The 17218-nt window shown below is 38.8% G+C and overlaps 2 protein-coding genes and 1 non-coding gene across 4 annotated transcripts; all 3 read right to left on the bottom strand.

Annotated features, from left to right (window-relative positions):
• Positions 1-50: 50 nt before the first annotated feature.
• On the bottom strand, positions 51-8084 carry sufu (SUFU negative regulator of hedgehog signaling). 2 transcript variants are annotated; one of them, XM_004077396.4, is made up of 12 exons: positions 7755-8084; positions 7250-7384; positions 6926-7062; positions 5901-6043; positions 5108-5193; positions 4215-4287; positions 3640-3793; positions 3452-3554; positions 3002-3136; positions 1349-1487; positions 1205-1273; positions 51-1118 (listed from the first exon to the last, which is right to left on the bottom strand). In XM_004077396.4, the coding sequence occupies exons 1-12, from the start codon at positions 7901-7903 to the stop codon at positions 1029-1031; spliced, it is 1413 nt and encodes a 470-aa protein (XP_004077444.1). In that variant the 5' UTR covers positions 7904-8084; the 3' UTR covers positions 51-1028. The 2 variants fall into 2 exon arrangements, with proteins under 2 accessions (XP_004077444.1, XP_011482786.1); XM_011484484.3 differs by having other exon boundaries at positions 3640-3796.
• Positions 8085-10046: 1962 nt separating this feature from the next.
• On the bottom strand, positions 10047-10152 carry mir146a (microRNA 146a). Its single transcript, NR_107178.1, has one exon. It is a non-coding gene; the product is annotated as a microRNA 146a (primary transcript).
• A 2646-nt stretch (positions 10153-12798) lies between these two features.
• mettl18 (methyltransferase like 18) lies at positions 12799-17128 on the bottom strand. The gene is made up of 2 exons (XM_011484485.3): positions 16920-17128; positions 12799-13847 (listed from the first exon to the last, which is right to left on the bottom strand). The coding sequence occupies exons 1-2, from the start codon at positions 17022-17024 to the stop codon at positions 12903-12905; spliced, it is 1050 nt and encodes a 349-aa protein (XP_011482787.1). The 5' UTR covers positions 17025-17128; the 3' UTR covers positions 12799-12902.
• Between the last annotated feature and the right edge of the window lie 90 nt (positions 17129-17218).

Genomic DNA, 17218 nt, shown 5'->3' on the forward strand with positions numbered 1-17218 from the left:
TAGTATTTATTAGGTTCAGTTCTCTTTTGAAAAAGAAAGAAGTTCCAAACTCATCTTTTATTTGTGTAATAACTACACTCTTTAATGCACTTAAACATTTAAATGTCAGTTCTGCCATAAATTTAATATTTTTTTTAATCACAAAGTCTAACCTTTACATTTTTCATTCCAAATAAAAAAAAAAAAAGGCATGAACAAAAAGCTATGCCACTGCATCATAGGAGTACATTTTTGCAGAAAAACACTGCAATTAAAGGCATTTCATGTTAGGAGTTTAAGTGGAATGCAACAAATAGTGACTAGAGAGGCCTTGATTCAACGCTATGTCGCCTAACCACCTAAATGTCAACGTAGGTTTATTAAAAACTGTATAATAAAAAAAAGAAGAAAAAAAGCAATTAGAGGACCTGTGGTAAGCGATGAGTTTCACCAGCAGCATCTTCCAAAAATCTAATGGAAACCATTTGATGATAATAATAATAAAGGTCTCAGTTTATTGCTTCTGAATTTTTCAACAAGTGAGACAGACAGTGATGGATAGAAAACAAGGCCATTGTTCAAACTTTGGTATCAAAACAGAGAAATGTCCAGCATTTGCATTTACTAAGAAAAAAACAAAAATAAAAACACTAATGATAGGATTCACTTTGTGATATTTACTGTTTTAAGGCCACTGGAATAAATAGAGGTGATTTTCAGACTTTAATGCTGTAGACACACTGAACTGTAGATGCAATGCATATTCTGAGTTCACTGTTAGAAGGAAGGCTTGTCGTTTGCCCCTAAAGGTAGTTTCTCACAGGTCGACCATCTGGATAGGCTGGTTTGAAACTGGGTTGATAATCTTAAAAGGCATTTAACCTAAATGGCGAGGCTGTAACAGAAGTGTTTAGCTGATCCCCGGGATCATCTTTGGGAGAAATGCAGTCTGTGGCTGTCCTCTGTGGGAGCAGCAGCTCCTCTGGAGGTGATCGTTTGCATTGACGTGAACATTTACTGGAGGTTTTTCCATTCCTACAGTCAGTTTCTCATTGTAGCGGATTATCAAACACAGAGTCTGGTAGGACAGAGATCTTCAGCTTCTTCTCTGGCCAACTGTACTCCCTAGGTAACTTTGTCTAAAAGAAGAAGAAAGAACACGAATGAAAAGAAGCTGCGTTCAAGGAAACACAAATGAAAAGTGAGAGCTTAGAAACTTGCATACCTCCTCCCGGCTGTTGAGCTCCTGTAAATCCCCTAGCATCTGATCGACAAACTCTTCAGTCAATAAAATCTAGTGACGACAAACAGGAAGTCAAACAAACGAACGCAAACGGCGGCGCCACGCAAGAATGTTATCTGCGTTTACCTGAAGCCAGGGGCCCTGAGCCGCATAGGGATGCTCTTCCGTCGCGAAAGCCCCTTCGACTCCCGTCGATACAAACGTGATCGCCGTGTCTCCGTTGATGCTTTTGTAAGTGAAATGTCTCCCGTGAAGCAAGCGGCCCCTGGATGAAAGAAATACAACACATCAAGAGCTACAATAGCAAAAACACTCAACGGTGAGAGTAAAATAAAAATCAATAAAGACCTGCATGAGTCGACGCTTTAATTTTTCTTGTACGATATAAAAAAATCTGCATATTAGTGAATAATTATAAATATTAATCTGTGATAAAACACATTTTCCTCGTTTACAACAGCCCTTCTTGTTCTAAAATGTGGAACAATTAAAAATAATGTTTTTTCCTTTGAAATAAACAAAGACGTAACCTTTACCTGCCTGGCAGGTGATCAAAGAAGCAGAACACAGTTTATAGAATCCTCTAAACTGGTTCTGCTTCTCCTGCTTTTTCAGTCATATCATAAATAACAAGAACTCCTGCTGTAAACAAGCTTTTCTCTGCTTAAATTTGTCCGTGGATCAAATGGTGATTTAGGGTCCACAGGTGTATCAGAGCAAATGGTATCAGAGCATCAGAATGACTGAAGAATAGCTGTTTATTTCCCAATAGAAGTCTATGGAATTTTGGCTTCTTGGAGCCAAAGGGCACTTCGTGCGTGGAGTACAAGGGGGATGGGCTCACTCAGTCCACTTCTTCTATACAGTCAGTTACTTTACCCCATAAATACTATGACACATAGGTCTGTCAATAAATCTACATGTGGAAAAAAGGGAGGGATTTCTCTCCTTCGACTGAGTTATGTGTGACACGTCTTTAAAAAGTATTTTGACATTGTTCTCTGTTATAAAACCCTGTTGACCTCATTAAATGAAGGACAACAGAGTTCCAAAAAATAAAAAGGAATTGTTGTTAAATGCATGTACAGACAGAGTCACCAGAAACGTTTGTTAGAGACGTTCTGTGAGAGCGAGAAGACCATAGGCCCGTCTACTTGACATTACAGGTTTGTGATAGCTGATGCCTGTGAATGTCAGCTCACGAATTAAGTCACAGTATGTCCCTGATTAGGAACACACCACAAGAAACAGTGTGGCCATTATTTATTGGATCAACAACATAAATTCCAATGTGAACACAAACCAAACGTGTTTTCTCCAAAAGTTTCGCAAGATCAAGTCTCATAACACGGTCTATTTGCCGATAAAACCACAAACCGGGTTTATTCTGCTCAGCTGGCTGATCACCGGAGCCATAAATGACTAAAATAGCACTGAAAAAGGCCCCTTTTTAACCAAATAGCTTTATACATAACATAAAATGAGAAAACCTCCTTTCATTGTTTATGAGCCAAAAATTAATATTAAAAACTGATCAAAACACTTTAAAGGGTCAAGTTTCATCTAACGTAGTAAAAGAACATGCATCACTGCCACAGCTCTGCCTTCAACATCTAGCTTTTTCCACGACAAATGCTTTTAACCGACTTAAAGGACACAAGTCAAAACTTGTATTTTTGCACTTTTGCAGCATACGGGTTCCTGCAAGTGGAGGTTTGATATGTGCTCGGAGCAGCTCCTAAAGTGCACCTCTGTTGGAGATCAAACGTGGAGCCGTACCTCAAGCAGAGGGGCAGCAGAGTGCCCGACTCTTGGTTGAATTTCAGGTGGACGCTCTCCAGTTGCCGCGTCCGCACCAGTTCATGGGGAACAATGGCGGATGAGCTCTCACTCTCCAAACTGTCCTTCCGACTCCTGCAACACAGAACAGAAAGGTAAAGACCCTCTTTGATGAGCTCATCCTGCAAAAACAACAAAAACACCCATCATCCAGTTAAACGGCATTTCTTCTAACGTGCAATAACAAACTTCTAGATACGTTACACCTCTTTAAGTGAATCCAACTTCCAAGGAGAAGAAAACAAATCCTCAGCAAACCAACATAAAATACGCCCTTTTCTTCAAAACAATGTTGATAACAGTTCAGATGTCAGGGTCGGCTGGGGTTACTGCAGTGAACGTCCTGCAGAGCCTGTGCTGAGCTGGTGTTAGTGTGGGAGGATCACTCACTGCGCCCTCTCGTGACTCTGCTTCTGGCTGCTGATGGGCGGTAGTGCTGCCTTGCTGTTAAACTCCAGTCCTTTTCTTAATGTCTCTCTGATTTGCTCCGTGTCTGTTTTTAAACATATCAAAAAACGCTGAAAACGTCTTCTTCTGAGGCAGAAACAGTTTTACCTCTATGTGGGGCGGGGCTTTACCTTTGTTTGACAGCCTCCGCGGTTGGGATCCTAAGCAGATGGATCTGCTGTCCTCCTCATCCTCTGGCGGCTGACTCAGATCGTCCCACACACATTTGGCACTGACACCGCTCAGGTTCGAGCCCTCGGTCTCGATGCCCTGGTCCACTCTCTCCTGCTTAGAAAAGCCATAGAAAACCCACAATCATTTACATTTATATAGACAAATATACAAAAGTTAACATTTTTAGGAATACAAGGAAAAAGAATGTCAACTTAAAAATAATACAATTTCCAACTGGTTGGATTTAAAAGCCTCCAATGCTAAACTTCTGTCTAATATATTTACTGTAAATTTCTACGAATAAGATAGAAAGCCTTTATTGTCAATATACATGGTATACAGAAAAATAAATAGAATAAAAACCAGTCAACAATCAAATGTGCAAGGATCAAATAAAAAGATGAGCAGGAATCCCTAATCATTTTAAGATTTTTAAAGCTATTGTCATGTATTTCAGTTCATCTAAACTAGATTCATACTAATATGTCAAATAAGAGCTTCACATTCCACGTGATGCTAAATAAAACCTTACTTGTAGGTGTGGATCGATCTCAAAAATGGTTTCTCCCCTCCTCATGTCTGTGATAAGCCAAGGGCCACCAGCTCTGCACACAGAGGGAGCATCAACATTAACCTCAGGTTGAAAAAGGCATGTATAGATGAATTAGAACTGCATTTCTCAATTACTACACCCAGGGAATCCCCTTAAAACTTTAATTAACAAATTTAGGCACACAGATTATACCTAAACTAATACAAAAGCTTAATAAATCCCAGCAGACTTGTTTCTGACATAAAAGAACTGACCAAAAAAGTTATTTTTTACATTTAAGTCAAATCTTAGCGGAAATCAAAGATGATTGCTACTTAGTCAAAGTGGATGCACATTAGCTAAAACACAGATTTCAGTTTTCTTTTTAAACACCTTAACATTTAGCCTGTCATGGTCTGACTGTCTAAAAAATTATTTTAAAATATTCTGTTCACTAAATTCTTTTCGTCATTCAGAAAACAAGGGACTTTACAAAAACATATACATTTTAACCTATGAGAGATTTTGCAGCACACACCAAAAAACATTTCAAATATATGTTTTCCTATAAATAAGGAGACTTCTGCATCACATCTATCAATATTTATTGTATATAATATTTGATTTTTTTTTAATTATGCTTGCAACTTTGGAAAAATAATGAATCAAATCTAAATGACCTAAAGGAAAACCAAAGCACAAATTCGCTGTAATAACCTTTCAAACAGAAACAGAGAAACCATCAGGTGGGCTGATGCTAAAAGAATCCATTTTGAAATGAGTATTGAAAAGCATCACACTGTTGAGGGAGTGAAAAGATCACAGAGCCTCTTTCTTTCTGTAGGAACAGAATGAGGACACCAAAAAAGCAAACGAAACTCTGTTCTACTAACATGCAGATTCCACGCATCAGCTCCAGGATGCCCTGGCCGTTCCACTGTTGGGCCGCCTGCAGCTCCTCTGTGCAAACACCCACAATCTGATGAAAAGGAAACCCACCAGAACCAGTTATTGGTATTTTGCACTGTTTATAGTTAATGCATATATATAGGATAATCTTTTAGCTATTTACACGAATAATGCTGAGTATGACCTTTAAAAACAGATGAGTGTAGATAAGACATTTGAATAGAGTTGGAAACATGTAAAAAAAAAAGCTATTTTTTTGTTCCTGTTCCTTAAATGCAGTTTGAAAAGAAAGTTTTATTTCTCTGATGTTCATATGACATTTTGACTTAAGTAAAAGAAACAAAAGGTTAACAGTTTAGCAGCGGCGCTAGAATGAAAACCTCAGAATTTCAGATTCAAACAATCCACATATGATGAACCAAAAAGATGAGCCAGAAAAACACAAGTGAGCGAGGCAAAGAAACAATACGAAGCGTGACAGTAGAAACAGTCATTGGAGTGTTTTTGTAACAGTTTTTTCCTTCTTTGTTACACAAGAACCTTCAAAGTGAATGTTTAATTAACAGAATTAAATGCAAAAACCAAAACTGTGATACTGACAAATACATTTTTAAATCCCTTTTTTTGTGATAATCACAGAAAAATAATATGCCAATCTATATTTATTATATACAAACCCGGTCGACCTAACATATTAAAGTGTGGTTAACAAACAAAAACTAAAGAAATATCTATATATTCTTATGAACTCTGTAGCTGAAGGGAATTTGGATTCACCTGAAGGAAGCTCACTGTGCCGAACGGAGTCTGGATTGGCTGCATCTGCGGGTCTTCTGTGAGCAGCATATGCTGGATCCGAGATTCACTGTTATCAAGTGGACTGTGCCATGAAACATGGTCACCACTACAAAAGGTGTTTTCTGTAGAGAGGCAGTTTTTTATTTTTTAGTTCAACCAATGCGGTTGGAAGTTAAGACTGTCATGAGATCAAGTCTAGTACATCTGGGTCTGTGTTTTCAAACTCATTCCTCATTCCTTTACTTTACTGTATCACTGCACAGAAATATAAGAATAACAAAATCAAGGCAATAAGAACCCCAAAAAATGACATAACAAAAAGGATGAGTAGAAAATCAGAAGAAAACAACAAGAAAAACTAAATAAATGGCCTTCATCCATCTGAGTGAATGCATCTGCTTGGGTGGCAACAAGCTCCCTATCTGGACTCAGAAGAGAAGCAAAGGGGAGGATGGTCAGAAAAATCAGCAATCATTCTGTTTAGGAGCCCACCCACATCCAAACTGACCCCAGCTGGAAATGAGAGCCTAGAGTAAACGGCTTCCCCTCCTTTGTGTCTACCCCAACTCAGCCACATTTTTCTGATCCAGGCTCAGAAGAAAACTAGAAACCTGATAACATAGCATTTCAACTCTTGATGTTTACAGGAGCCACAAAACTCTATCTTTTTTATCTTTGAAATAGAATAATAAAAAAAAACAGTTCTCAATAAATAAAAAAATTGATTTCAACTGGAAGACCATATGCCAAGAAAAGAATTGCCTTAAAAAGTAATCAACGTTCCTAAATTAAATGGATGTATAGTTAAAACGAATAACAGAGCTAAATACTTAAACGCCGTACTAGCAGCAACCAGTTTCACAAACGGTTTTATGGATTTTAATGTACATCAAGAACAGGAGTCCATCAAACTTTCAAAATTGTTATCCATCCATGAGAATGTATGTTTCAGCATCATCTGAATGCATGTGGACATTGAAGGAGCACCAGATTGCGATTTTTACCTGACTGGAAGACATATCGTGCCAATCCTTGCATGAGTTCAGCTGGCCATGTGGGAGGTGCAGTCTCTCCGACCTCTCTTTTGAGCCTAAAGGTGAGCTCAAAGCCAAACCCACTAGGTCCATCTGCCCCTGTAAATCTGAAAAACGTAAATTTGTGTATGTTTTTATAAACAGCAGGGCTTGCCTTGGTAATCTCTGCATTGATATATACAGATCAAAACATATGGCTAACTATGGGGGGGGGGGGGGGGGGGTGCAGTACCATATCAACATTTGGATTAATCATGATTTTAATAGCATGTCAATAAATTTGCAAAAACTTACTCGTGAACACGATTATCGCCATATAAGTCACTCAGGCCAAAGCTCACATAGTGCCAATGCTCCTGAACGTCCTGAGCAGGACGGCCCATGTTTCTGTACATGCTGATGTAGTCTAGCGGGTCTGGCCCACCAAGCCTAATGTATAGACAACATTTCATTTATTAAAAGCAAGTTTTCCATTAAGATCAATACATGATGCGTCAAAAAACTACGTTTATTCCAAAACCTGTCATGTGTACCTAAACTGACTGAGAGATGAAAAGATTTTAGTGTTATTATTTACACTTTTTTGTGCTTTATTTAACAATAAAACTTGGTGCTAAAATTCCGAATTCCATCAAAATAACATCCTTTGTTTGAAGAAATCTCCCAAATGTTAGCTAAGTTGTTTAGCTAGGCTAAACTTTTTCTCTGCTAATGCTAGCTATCGCTTCATGAAGAACACACACAAAAAAGTCTCTTATAAAGATTTTTGTCAGATTAAAAATAATGGTTTGTTACATACCAATATTTTACAATGGCAGTAACTTGCAGCGGGTTGGCTTGGTCGGGATAAAGTCGCCGACATTCCCCATAGATAGCCTGCAGCCCCGGAGGAAACAGTGGTACCAGCCCGTGGGCTGGCGCACCGCTAACAGGCCGTATCTCGTCCATACCACGGCCTCAAACAATCCAGAATTATCTTTGTAAGACGAAAAAATAAAGATAAACAAATTCAGTTACTTTTCAGGACACTAAAATAAAGAAATCTCTCAAAAGCAAGGCGTTGTGTAACAGTGAACTCTCCTCGTTGTGCTAAACTCAGGGGCCTGTTGCTCATTGTCCACAAGGGGTAAAAAAAAAAAAAACACCAAACAGCTGGTTGGCCAGGGAGGATGACGTCACAGATCGACGCTTCTATCCACCAATAGGAGTGGAGCTTTTTGAGCCGCTGTGTCGGACTTAAAAAAACTGTGGTCAAAAAATTATTGTTGTCATTTTTATTATTATAGTTTTCAATTAACCTATATGATGCAACTATAGTAGAGGCCAGTGCTTATGCGGACGGATTGATGTTTCATTAGGTTTTTACTCATAGGGAAATGTACTCCAACAGCAAAACAGATATACAAAATATATACCTGATGGCCTCCATATTATTTTTTTTTGTATCTAAAATTGGTCTTAAATAATTATGACCTCATGGCAGCTATTATATTATTCTTTTATTATAAAACAGAACAAATTTCAAAAGAGTGATGACATTTAATGTAAATCAACACAAAAGGCGCCAAGAATCCAAGTAGGGAGCTTTGGATTTTTTTTTGTGTGAATGAATTAACCCTAAAACAACTAGACAAAATCAATAAAAATGTTTTTTTTTTTTTTTGCTGTGGGGAGTAATACACACACTGTTTCTGAATGTGCTCAAATTGGAGACACTGAGGATGAGGGATAACCTTTCCTTCTGCTCCGAATGAGCATGAAAGTGAAATAATAAAATATAACCCCACCATAGAAGGATATGTCAAAATTGGGCTGCACGCTGGTGTAGTGGTCAGCACTCTTGTCTCACATCATGAAGGCTCTGCTTCAAATCCCAGCTATGGGGCTTTTCCAGGTCTTCTCTGGGAACTCCAACTTCTTCTTACCGTACTGTCTAAAAATGTGCTTCATAGGTTAATTGAAATGTCTAAATTGCCCCTTAAGTGTGTGTGACAGAATGGCAACCTGCCCAGCGCATACTTAACCTTTGTCCATCAAGGCTTCAGCAACCGTCTAACCCCAAAAGGGGGGTTTAAAAGATGTACGGATTATCAAAATTATTATAAAAACACAAAACATCCCCACCTGCCTGTCATAAATTCCTTTGGTATTAAGATTTGTTCTTTAATCACACAGAACGTTGCAGATGAACAGCTGTGTAAATTGTAGTCAAATCTGTTTTTTGATCATTTTGTGTGAGATCAGGTGTGGGTGAAACTGAGGGGAAACGTCTTTCAACAAGAGAGAAATTGGTTTCTGCGTGGGACATGAGTAAAGATAAGAATTCCAAACCTCGCTGTGCAACCTGTCAGTGGTATCTGTTTTGATCTTACAGTGGGACAGTGTTATGTGATTCAGGAAGAAATTCCTTAAATAAACTGATGTGTCAACTGTAGTTTCAAGATCGAACATGGTTCATTGCAAAACAATGACACAACTGCTTTCATGCACAATAATCTCTTAATTAAAAGCTTCTGCTTTCATTATGTCTCAATCAATATTTTGCTTTCCAGATCAAATTTTAAAGAGATCTGGGTGGAAGCGTCACAACTTTTCCAGATAGAACAATTCTATTTGCCGATTAGGGGTTATTTCTGGGTTTTGTAAGCATCAATACTATACAATTTTGATTTTTGATGACATTTTGATAACGCCCAATTAATTTATGTTCTTTTCATTGAGAAAAATCAAACACAAAATGGTTTAAAGGTTTGTTTTAAAATTGTTGCTGGCCACCATTACAATGGATCCAGCTTTTGAGGAAACACAGAGATGCGGATGAGATAAGCTGGTACTTTCAACAAACAGCAAAAAAATTTAAAATAACTTATTGACAAAGATAGTTTCAAATATTTTATTAGAATATAAAATAAACAACATCCATCTTTTATTTATTCTTTTTAATTACATTAGTTGAAGTGTATAATCTGAAAGAAATTCATTTGCATTTCAAACAGATGTATAACATACAATCATAATAAAACCATCCACAAATGTTCATTGCACAAGAACTCTTGGCTTTACATGCACGTGGTCTGTTGCTTTGCGGCATGCTCGACAAACCAGTACCATGCCAAAAGAACTGAGCCCATAGATGACACCTAGAAAAGCTACCATCTATGGAATTCAGTTCTCATAGTAGAGCACTTCTCGTAAACCGCCTTCAGGAGTTGATCCTCGAACAGCAAAGTTGTTTGACTCGAGCATCAACGTTTTTACACATTTTTGCATTAAAGAATAGATACAAGACAACACAAAAACCACCAAGATTCTTAAGTCAGGATAATTTAAAGTAAGTGATGTGATTTCATGATGTAGCTAAGTCATTCATCTGCACTTCCTCAGAAGATGATGATGTGATAACGTCAACTCTGCTTCTTTCACTTAAAGATTGAGCAACGGCTAAGTATGTGCTGACTAAGTTTAACAGAGGCTGATATTCATCTCAATCTCTTCTTGTGGTGTACTTTAAAAAAATAAAACATTAGTACGTTTTTGCTTGGAAATGTGAAAAAGGTATATTTCTTAAAGTTTCAAATAAAAAGAAAAGTAGGAAGCAGACAGGAGCGTGCATGGGTAAAACTCACACAAGGTTCTAGGGTTTGCTGAAAGAGCTGATCATGTTAGAAGCAGCAGTATTCTTGGAAATGCTTTACAACCACTAACACGATAGTCTAACAAGCTCATATATGAGCGCCGAATCAGATCAGGGCGATTGTGTTCTGACCAAGGGATGAAATTACTCATCTGTTATGACCGCACACTTCCAGGAAATGATACAGAGAAACACTATTGCAGGAAAAAGATCGGTTAGGGCATTTTTGAACCAAAGTTTGACATTAACTGACCTGTGCAGCTCACTCTCATCGCTGGAAAGAAAAGCACCTTGTTCAAGGTCTGGAGTCAATGTTACCTCTGGCAGTACAGTGAGATACATTGTCAGTGTTATTTCACTGACTGCCTTCTTTTCTTTATGTGGCTTTTTAGATTCTAATTGTGTACAAAATGTGCAGAGAATTTTCTGAGCGAGGCCACACCTAAACACATTCAGGAAACTCATATCTTTCTGGCAGTTGGAGTGGGAAACAACCGGTTCTCCTACCTATTACTTTACAAGACATCTTTAAGTTTACACAGAATAAAAATCCTCTTCTTCAGGGGCCAAGCTGCTCCATAAAGTTCATATTCATATAATGTGGAAGTCACTTTTCTCTCAGCAGAGCTATATTGAAAAATAAACAAAATGTCCATTGACATTTTTACCAAAACCTACCTTTTGTTTTCAAAAATCCTAGATTTACCCGACAAAACCCTCCATATAAAATGCTCCAAGCGTTTTCCTCTTGTCCAGTTTAGCTCCGATCCTCCCCAAAGTTTTCTCATTCTCTTTTTCCCTCCAAATTCCAAGGAAGGATGAAGCAGAGTGTCTGACCCTCAGAGCAGAGAAGTTTAAATACAGCCACCTTTCCACATCACCCATCATCCTCCCCTCCTCTGTTTTTCATACACTCCCTCCATACGGTAAGCTTGACAGTCACTTCCCAGTAAGAAGGAAGCAGTGGGAGTGAACAGCACGCCCCCTCACTGTGATTCAACACATAATAGTTTCTGAGGAAAACCATCTGACTTTGCCCTGCCCCTTGTTCCCATAAAGTAAGCAGGGGAAAGGCTGTTTTTTTTACTCGAGGCACCAGGAATTCCCCCTGAGGCCACAAACAGCTGTCGAGATGAGAGATGATGACGAATTGGGCACGCTGGAAGTTTGCCAAATGTTTTCTCAAACCGAAACCAATTTTGGGTTGATTTTCTAGATGTAAGACTGAAACAAAGTTTAGTAATACAGTACGATTACATCCTAAGCTATTGGAAATTCTGTGAGGAAATGCACAGTCATGTTTGAACCGCTGATAATGTTTCCTAATGGTGCTTCTGACGATTGTTGAATATTATCAGAGGAACAATGGTCTGCTCTGTTAATGTTGAGGTTGACTTTTCTTGATCATCCTTTGGGGATTCATTGCGCCATACTAAAAAAGAAAGAAGAAAAAAACAACAACTCTTAAAACAACTTTATTTGACCTCCCATCAAGAGTTAAGTACCACTGAGGCATGACTGTGCTCATAACTACATGAGAACGTAGGACCAAAGGGGTAAAAGAGCAGTTTCTGTACACACAAGAAAGCTTCCCCAAATAGCTGCATTGTTAAGTGACCTGATTAAAGATTTCCTCATCCTCTTTTCCCTCCACAATTCAAGTACAACAAACTAGTCCGGACTTGATTCTTCCTCAGAAAAATCCCTGTTAGAAAAATTCAGTGCATTTCCTTGATCCAGAAGTGAAAGGGGAATCCACATCGAGTTAAAAAAATAACCGTTTAGTTCCTGTCTGTGCCCCAATTCTAGTATTTACATCCTCCTGAATATATGTGGGGAATATTTATTTTGGAATGGAGCCTTTATAATGTTGTCATCATAGAATAAGAGGGACAGAGACTCCTCAGATTCTCACCACGTATGTTCACGGACCCCAGAATCTACTTTCATACTACTTCCTTAGGTAAGCAGGATAAGTTGCAATTGACATTTTGCGCTGGACTTCAGAAACAAGCCCGGCTTTCATGCTGCCGTTTGAAGACTGGGGAAAACACACGAAAAGGTCACTGAGCCCATTTCCTTTCTTACCTCCCCATGCGCTGAAAGACCTGTAACAGTCCCTTTCAACAGCACTTTGGTTCCAAACAGAGATGTTCAAATGTCGGTACAGGAAGTGAAAGATGGTGTACGCAATGAGATAACACAAAAGTAGATGACACTGCAAAATTTAATCGGGAAGTTCCTTTTTTTTTATTCCAAAATTTCATTTTAGAACAAACTATTTTTATGTAAACAGAAATGAGTAAATCCCTGTTAATCTGTTTTTTTTAAGCGCAGCACTACTACGTGTCTCTGGAGTCCTTCTTCTCCGTCCCATAAGCGATCCAGGGAGAAGACCTCCTTCTCTTTCACGAAGGTCTCAAACAGATGAAGTCCACCGCCAACACCAAAGTAGTGGGATTTAGTGGCGAGGTAGACCTGGCCATTTGATGCCAGCAGCTTCTGCAGGGCTTCGTGCAGAGCGGGGTAGTAGGCAGTGTTGTAGATGGTTTCTGAGGTGAAAATGATGTCAAACTTTGGCTGTGGTTCTTTCTTCAGAATCAACGGAAGAAATGTCTTCCAGTTCCCAGAGAAGAAGTGACACCTCCTCATTAATGTGTGTTGAGACATGTCTGTAGCTCTTTTCTTAGGAGGTGGTTTGAAAATTTCGTCTTCTTTTTCACAACCATGTTTATCTTGAATTTCTACTGTTCTCTTCCTGTTGTTGTCGCCCTCCCAGTCCCCTTCCTCATCTTCTTGGCAGTTTAGGATGACGTTTGGCACCGTCAGCTGTTCTATGACTGTACTGTTGTAATCTTGGAAGTGGACCTGGCTTGCTCCTCTCTTCAGAGCCAGTATTCCTAAAAGCCCAGCACCACAGCCCAAATCCAAAACGGTCTTGTCCCTGAAGGTTTCTCCATTCTTCTCGATCTGCTCCAGGAGGTCATATGTGCACTCCCACACCTTCAGGCCTCCTTCGTACACTCCTGAGATGAGATCGGAATTCTGCTCTTTGCTGCAGGACAGGATTTTCTCTGTGTCCTCTCGTTCTGAGACGGTTTTCTCAAAAACCGTCTCGTTGAGGAAGAGCAGAGAGGGAAGCGTTCCGACGGTAACCGTTTCGAAGACAGAATCGGTGAGAAGGAGCTGCGGGTTGGACGGTGGAAAGTGCTCTTTGGCCTCTTTTACTGAATCCTCCAGACTTGTATTGTCTTCAATCTGCAAACACAGAGCAGCAGGCATTGTCAGGGAACACATTCCTTTAGTTAAGAAGGTATCTGATGGCTACAGTTGATATATTACTTGGAAGTGAACAAGCTAAAACATTCACCGAACTTCCCGCTTTCTGGCAAAGCCACCATCACCTGAGGGCTAAATTACCATCAAAATCAGGAATGGAAAAAGCAGCGTTTGATGAACCACTCCTTTTAGGATTCTTCCTTAAAACTCTGACCTACATGATTCGATTTTTAGCGGTCTGAGCCATCCAGAGAAAAGATATGTGCTGTTAGAACTTATTGTTCACAAATGTGGCATCATTTAAATTAAAAATCGCGTTGTAACATCATCCTTTCATAGAAATCTAGTCACAATTTACTGGTATTATTATTATTTTAATCTCTGCAGTGGTTTTCTATTTGGAGCTTTGTGACTAATGAAGTTTCTGACTGCGTTCTCAACTTCCAACATATGACCATGTCAGTCATGGGATTTACTGTGCAACTTAAAAGACCATCTGCACGTCATGTGTGTCACTCCCACAGGAAGACGAAACTAAAGTTCTTTGTCTGTTGCATTACTGTCACTCAAAAGAAACTCATCTGATCCACCGTTGATACTGATGAACTCTAGTTTCACTATGACTATCCATCCTTAGGCAATTCTCACTACTTTTACCACACAACGAATGTATAAATCAAAGATTAGATTAATCAATACTTTCTTTTGGCAGAAGAGAGAAGTCGTTTAGTTAATTTAGGAAATAAAAGCAAACACCAGCATACTGGAAACTTGGTCTAACTTAAAGTTTAAGTACCATTAGCTGTCACACCCCTAAGTGTGTGAAATTTGTTCTCTGCATGTGACGTATTTGGGGGAGTGGTGAGCAGCAGACACAGCCGCGCTCAGGAACCATTTGGTGGATTAACCCCCCAATTCAACCCCTTAATGTTGCGTACCAAGCAGGGAGACATTGGGTCCCATTTATAGAGTCTCTTTAGAGAGGACTCCAGTCACAGGGCGGACACTCTACCACAAGGCCGCTGAACTACCGGTAGTTGTGTCACACTTCAACTATTTTGTAAGGTTAGCGAGCATGTAATGCACTGGCAACCTGCCCAGATTGTCTCCTAGCTTTGCACAATTATGGTTTAGAAAGTGTCAAGCAGATTTGAGTGAATAACAAAGGAACGAGACGACAGAGGGAATAAAACTAATTGCAGGCTAAAACGGTTTCAGTTTGTTCGTTTCATTGTTCCCTTCAGAAAAACGATTAACGATAGTCTGTTACATCTTAATTGTAATGTCTTAATTGGACAAAACTACAAATTGTTAATATAGTTAAAAAATACAATGGCGATTCATAAAATCTATCAGTTTTAATTGTTGTAGTTGTTAGTTTAAACATGTGTTTACTTAAGCTAACTTAGATTTTTTTTTTGATTAATGCCTCCAACAGATCAGTGCGTGGATGCAGAACAACTTTCTCCAGCTAAACTCAAACAAGACCGAAGTTATTATTTTTGGCCCACAGAAACAAAGAGAAAGAGTCAGTAGCTACCTTCATTCTCTGTCTCTTAAACCCTCAAATCAAGTCAGAAACCTAGGGGTAATCATGGACTCTGACCTGAACTTTAACAGCCATATCAAGTCAGTAACATCAGCGGCATTTTACCATCTGAAAAACATTGCCAAAATCAAAAACATAGTGTCAAAACCAGACCTGGAGATACTTATCCATGCATTTGTCTCCAGTAGGTTAGACTACTGTAACGGCCTGCTCACCGGCCTCTCCAAACGAGCTGTAAAACAGCTTCAGTACATCCAGAATGCTGCTGCTCGAGTCCTGACCAGAACCAGGAAGTATGATCACATTAGTCCTGTGCTCAGGTCTCTGCACTGGCTCCCTGTACCTCAAAGAATAGACTTCAAAGCAGCTCTGCTTGTGTACAAGTCTCTCCATGGCCGAGCACCAAAGTACATCTCTGACATGTTAGTGCCATATGAACCATCTCGTACTCTGAGGACCTCAGGGGCCGGCCTCCTGTTGATTCCCAGAGTCAGAACTAAACAAGGGGAATCAGCGTTTCAATATTCTGCAGCTAAAATCTGGAACAGCCTCCCTGAAGTCGTAAGACAGGCCTCTTCTGTGTTCATGTTCAAATCTAGACTTAAAACATTTCTGTTTAGCCGTGTATATGACTGAAAGGTCCTATCTGCACTTTTCTTTCCTTTCCTTCCTTTATTTTTAAATCATTTTTCAAATTTTTTCTTTTCCTTTAAAGTAAATTTTACGTTGATTTCAATGATGTATTGTGATTTTAATGCATTTTTCTGTTTTGTGAAGCACCTTGAATTACTTTGTGTACGAATTGTGCTATACAAATAAACTTGCCTTGCCTTGCCTTGCCTTGCCTTGCCTTGATTACTCAAAGATATGCTTCCTATATTCTAGATGTTATATTATCTTCATTTTCCATTTTTGATTAAGTAATTTATTGGTTCATTTCAAGCATTAATATAATGGAATAATACAAAAAACAGGTATATAAAGCATATTCAGAAATTGAGCAATATATTGATTCGAAATAATCAAATGTAGACGTTAATATAATTACTTATAAACAGAAACAGACATATTTGCAGTTGTGCATACAGAACACACAGTCACATTAAATATGATGATTATCAAATAAAGTCAAATAGAAGTTGACTTATTGCTGGGATTCGAGGAAAGGGTGTGGGAAAAAGCAAATTTACACACCGAAATTTCTATAGTTACTTAATAATTTTTTTTTTTAAATAATTAAATACAGATACATTAACAATTTCCGCTAAGGTCGATTCGATAAACACTATTTTAAACTCCAGCGATGTAAAAAAAAAACTATTTGTTTTTCTATGTAATTTTCCCCAATGAAAATTAAAAGCTTCAAAGTCTAAAAACAAATATCAATATTCACATTTTCTTAAAATATGACTTGGCAAGTGTCAGCAGGTTTGGTTTTACGGCTGCAGAGCACCAGAGTATACGGCGCACATGCAACATAACTTTAAGCTGTTGTTACTCACGTGCTCAGCTTTTCCACTTGTTTTTTCTTCCTGGAGTTCCTTCTCATCAAAGTCAACAGAAGCTGCTGGGTCTCCTGGAACGTTGAAATTAAAACAAAACGACATTTCGACTGAATTCAATCAAATGCGGCTAGCTAAGGTTGGTAGCACTTGCATAACCCCGCCAGAGGAAAGAGCAGCGTCATAGAGCCCCCTCGTGGAGGAACTTCAGATCTCACAATTCAAAAAACTTTTATTCTTGTATTCTTTTCAGTGGTTTTATATTTTATCCGGCATATATTTTATCCGGCATATATTTT

Source organism: Oryzias latipes, chromosome 15 (genome assembly GCF_002234675.1).
Source record: "Oryzias latipes chromosome 15, ASM223467v1".
Classification (NCBI taxonomy): Eukaryota; Metazoa; Chordata; class Actinopteri; order Beloniformes; family Adrianichthyidae; genus Oryzias; species Oryzias latipes.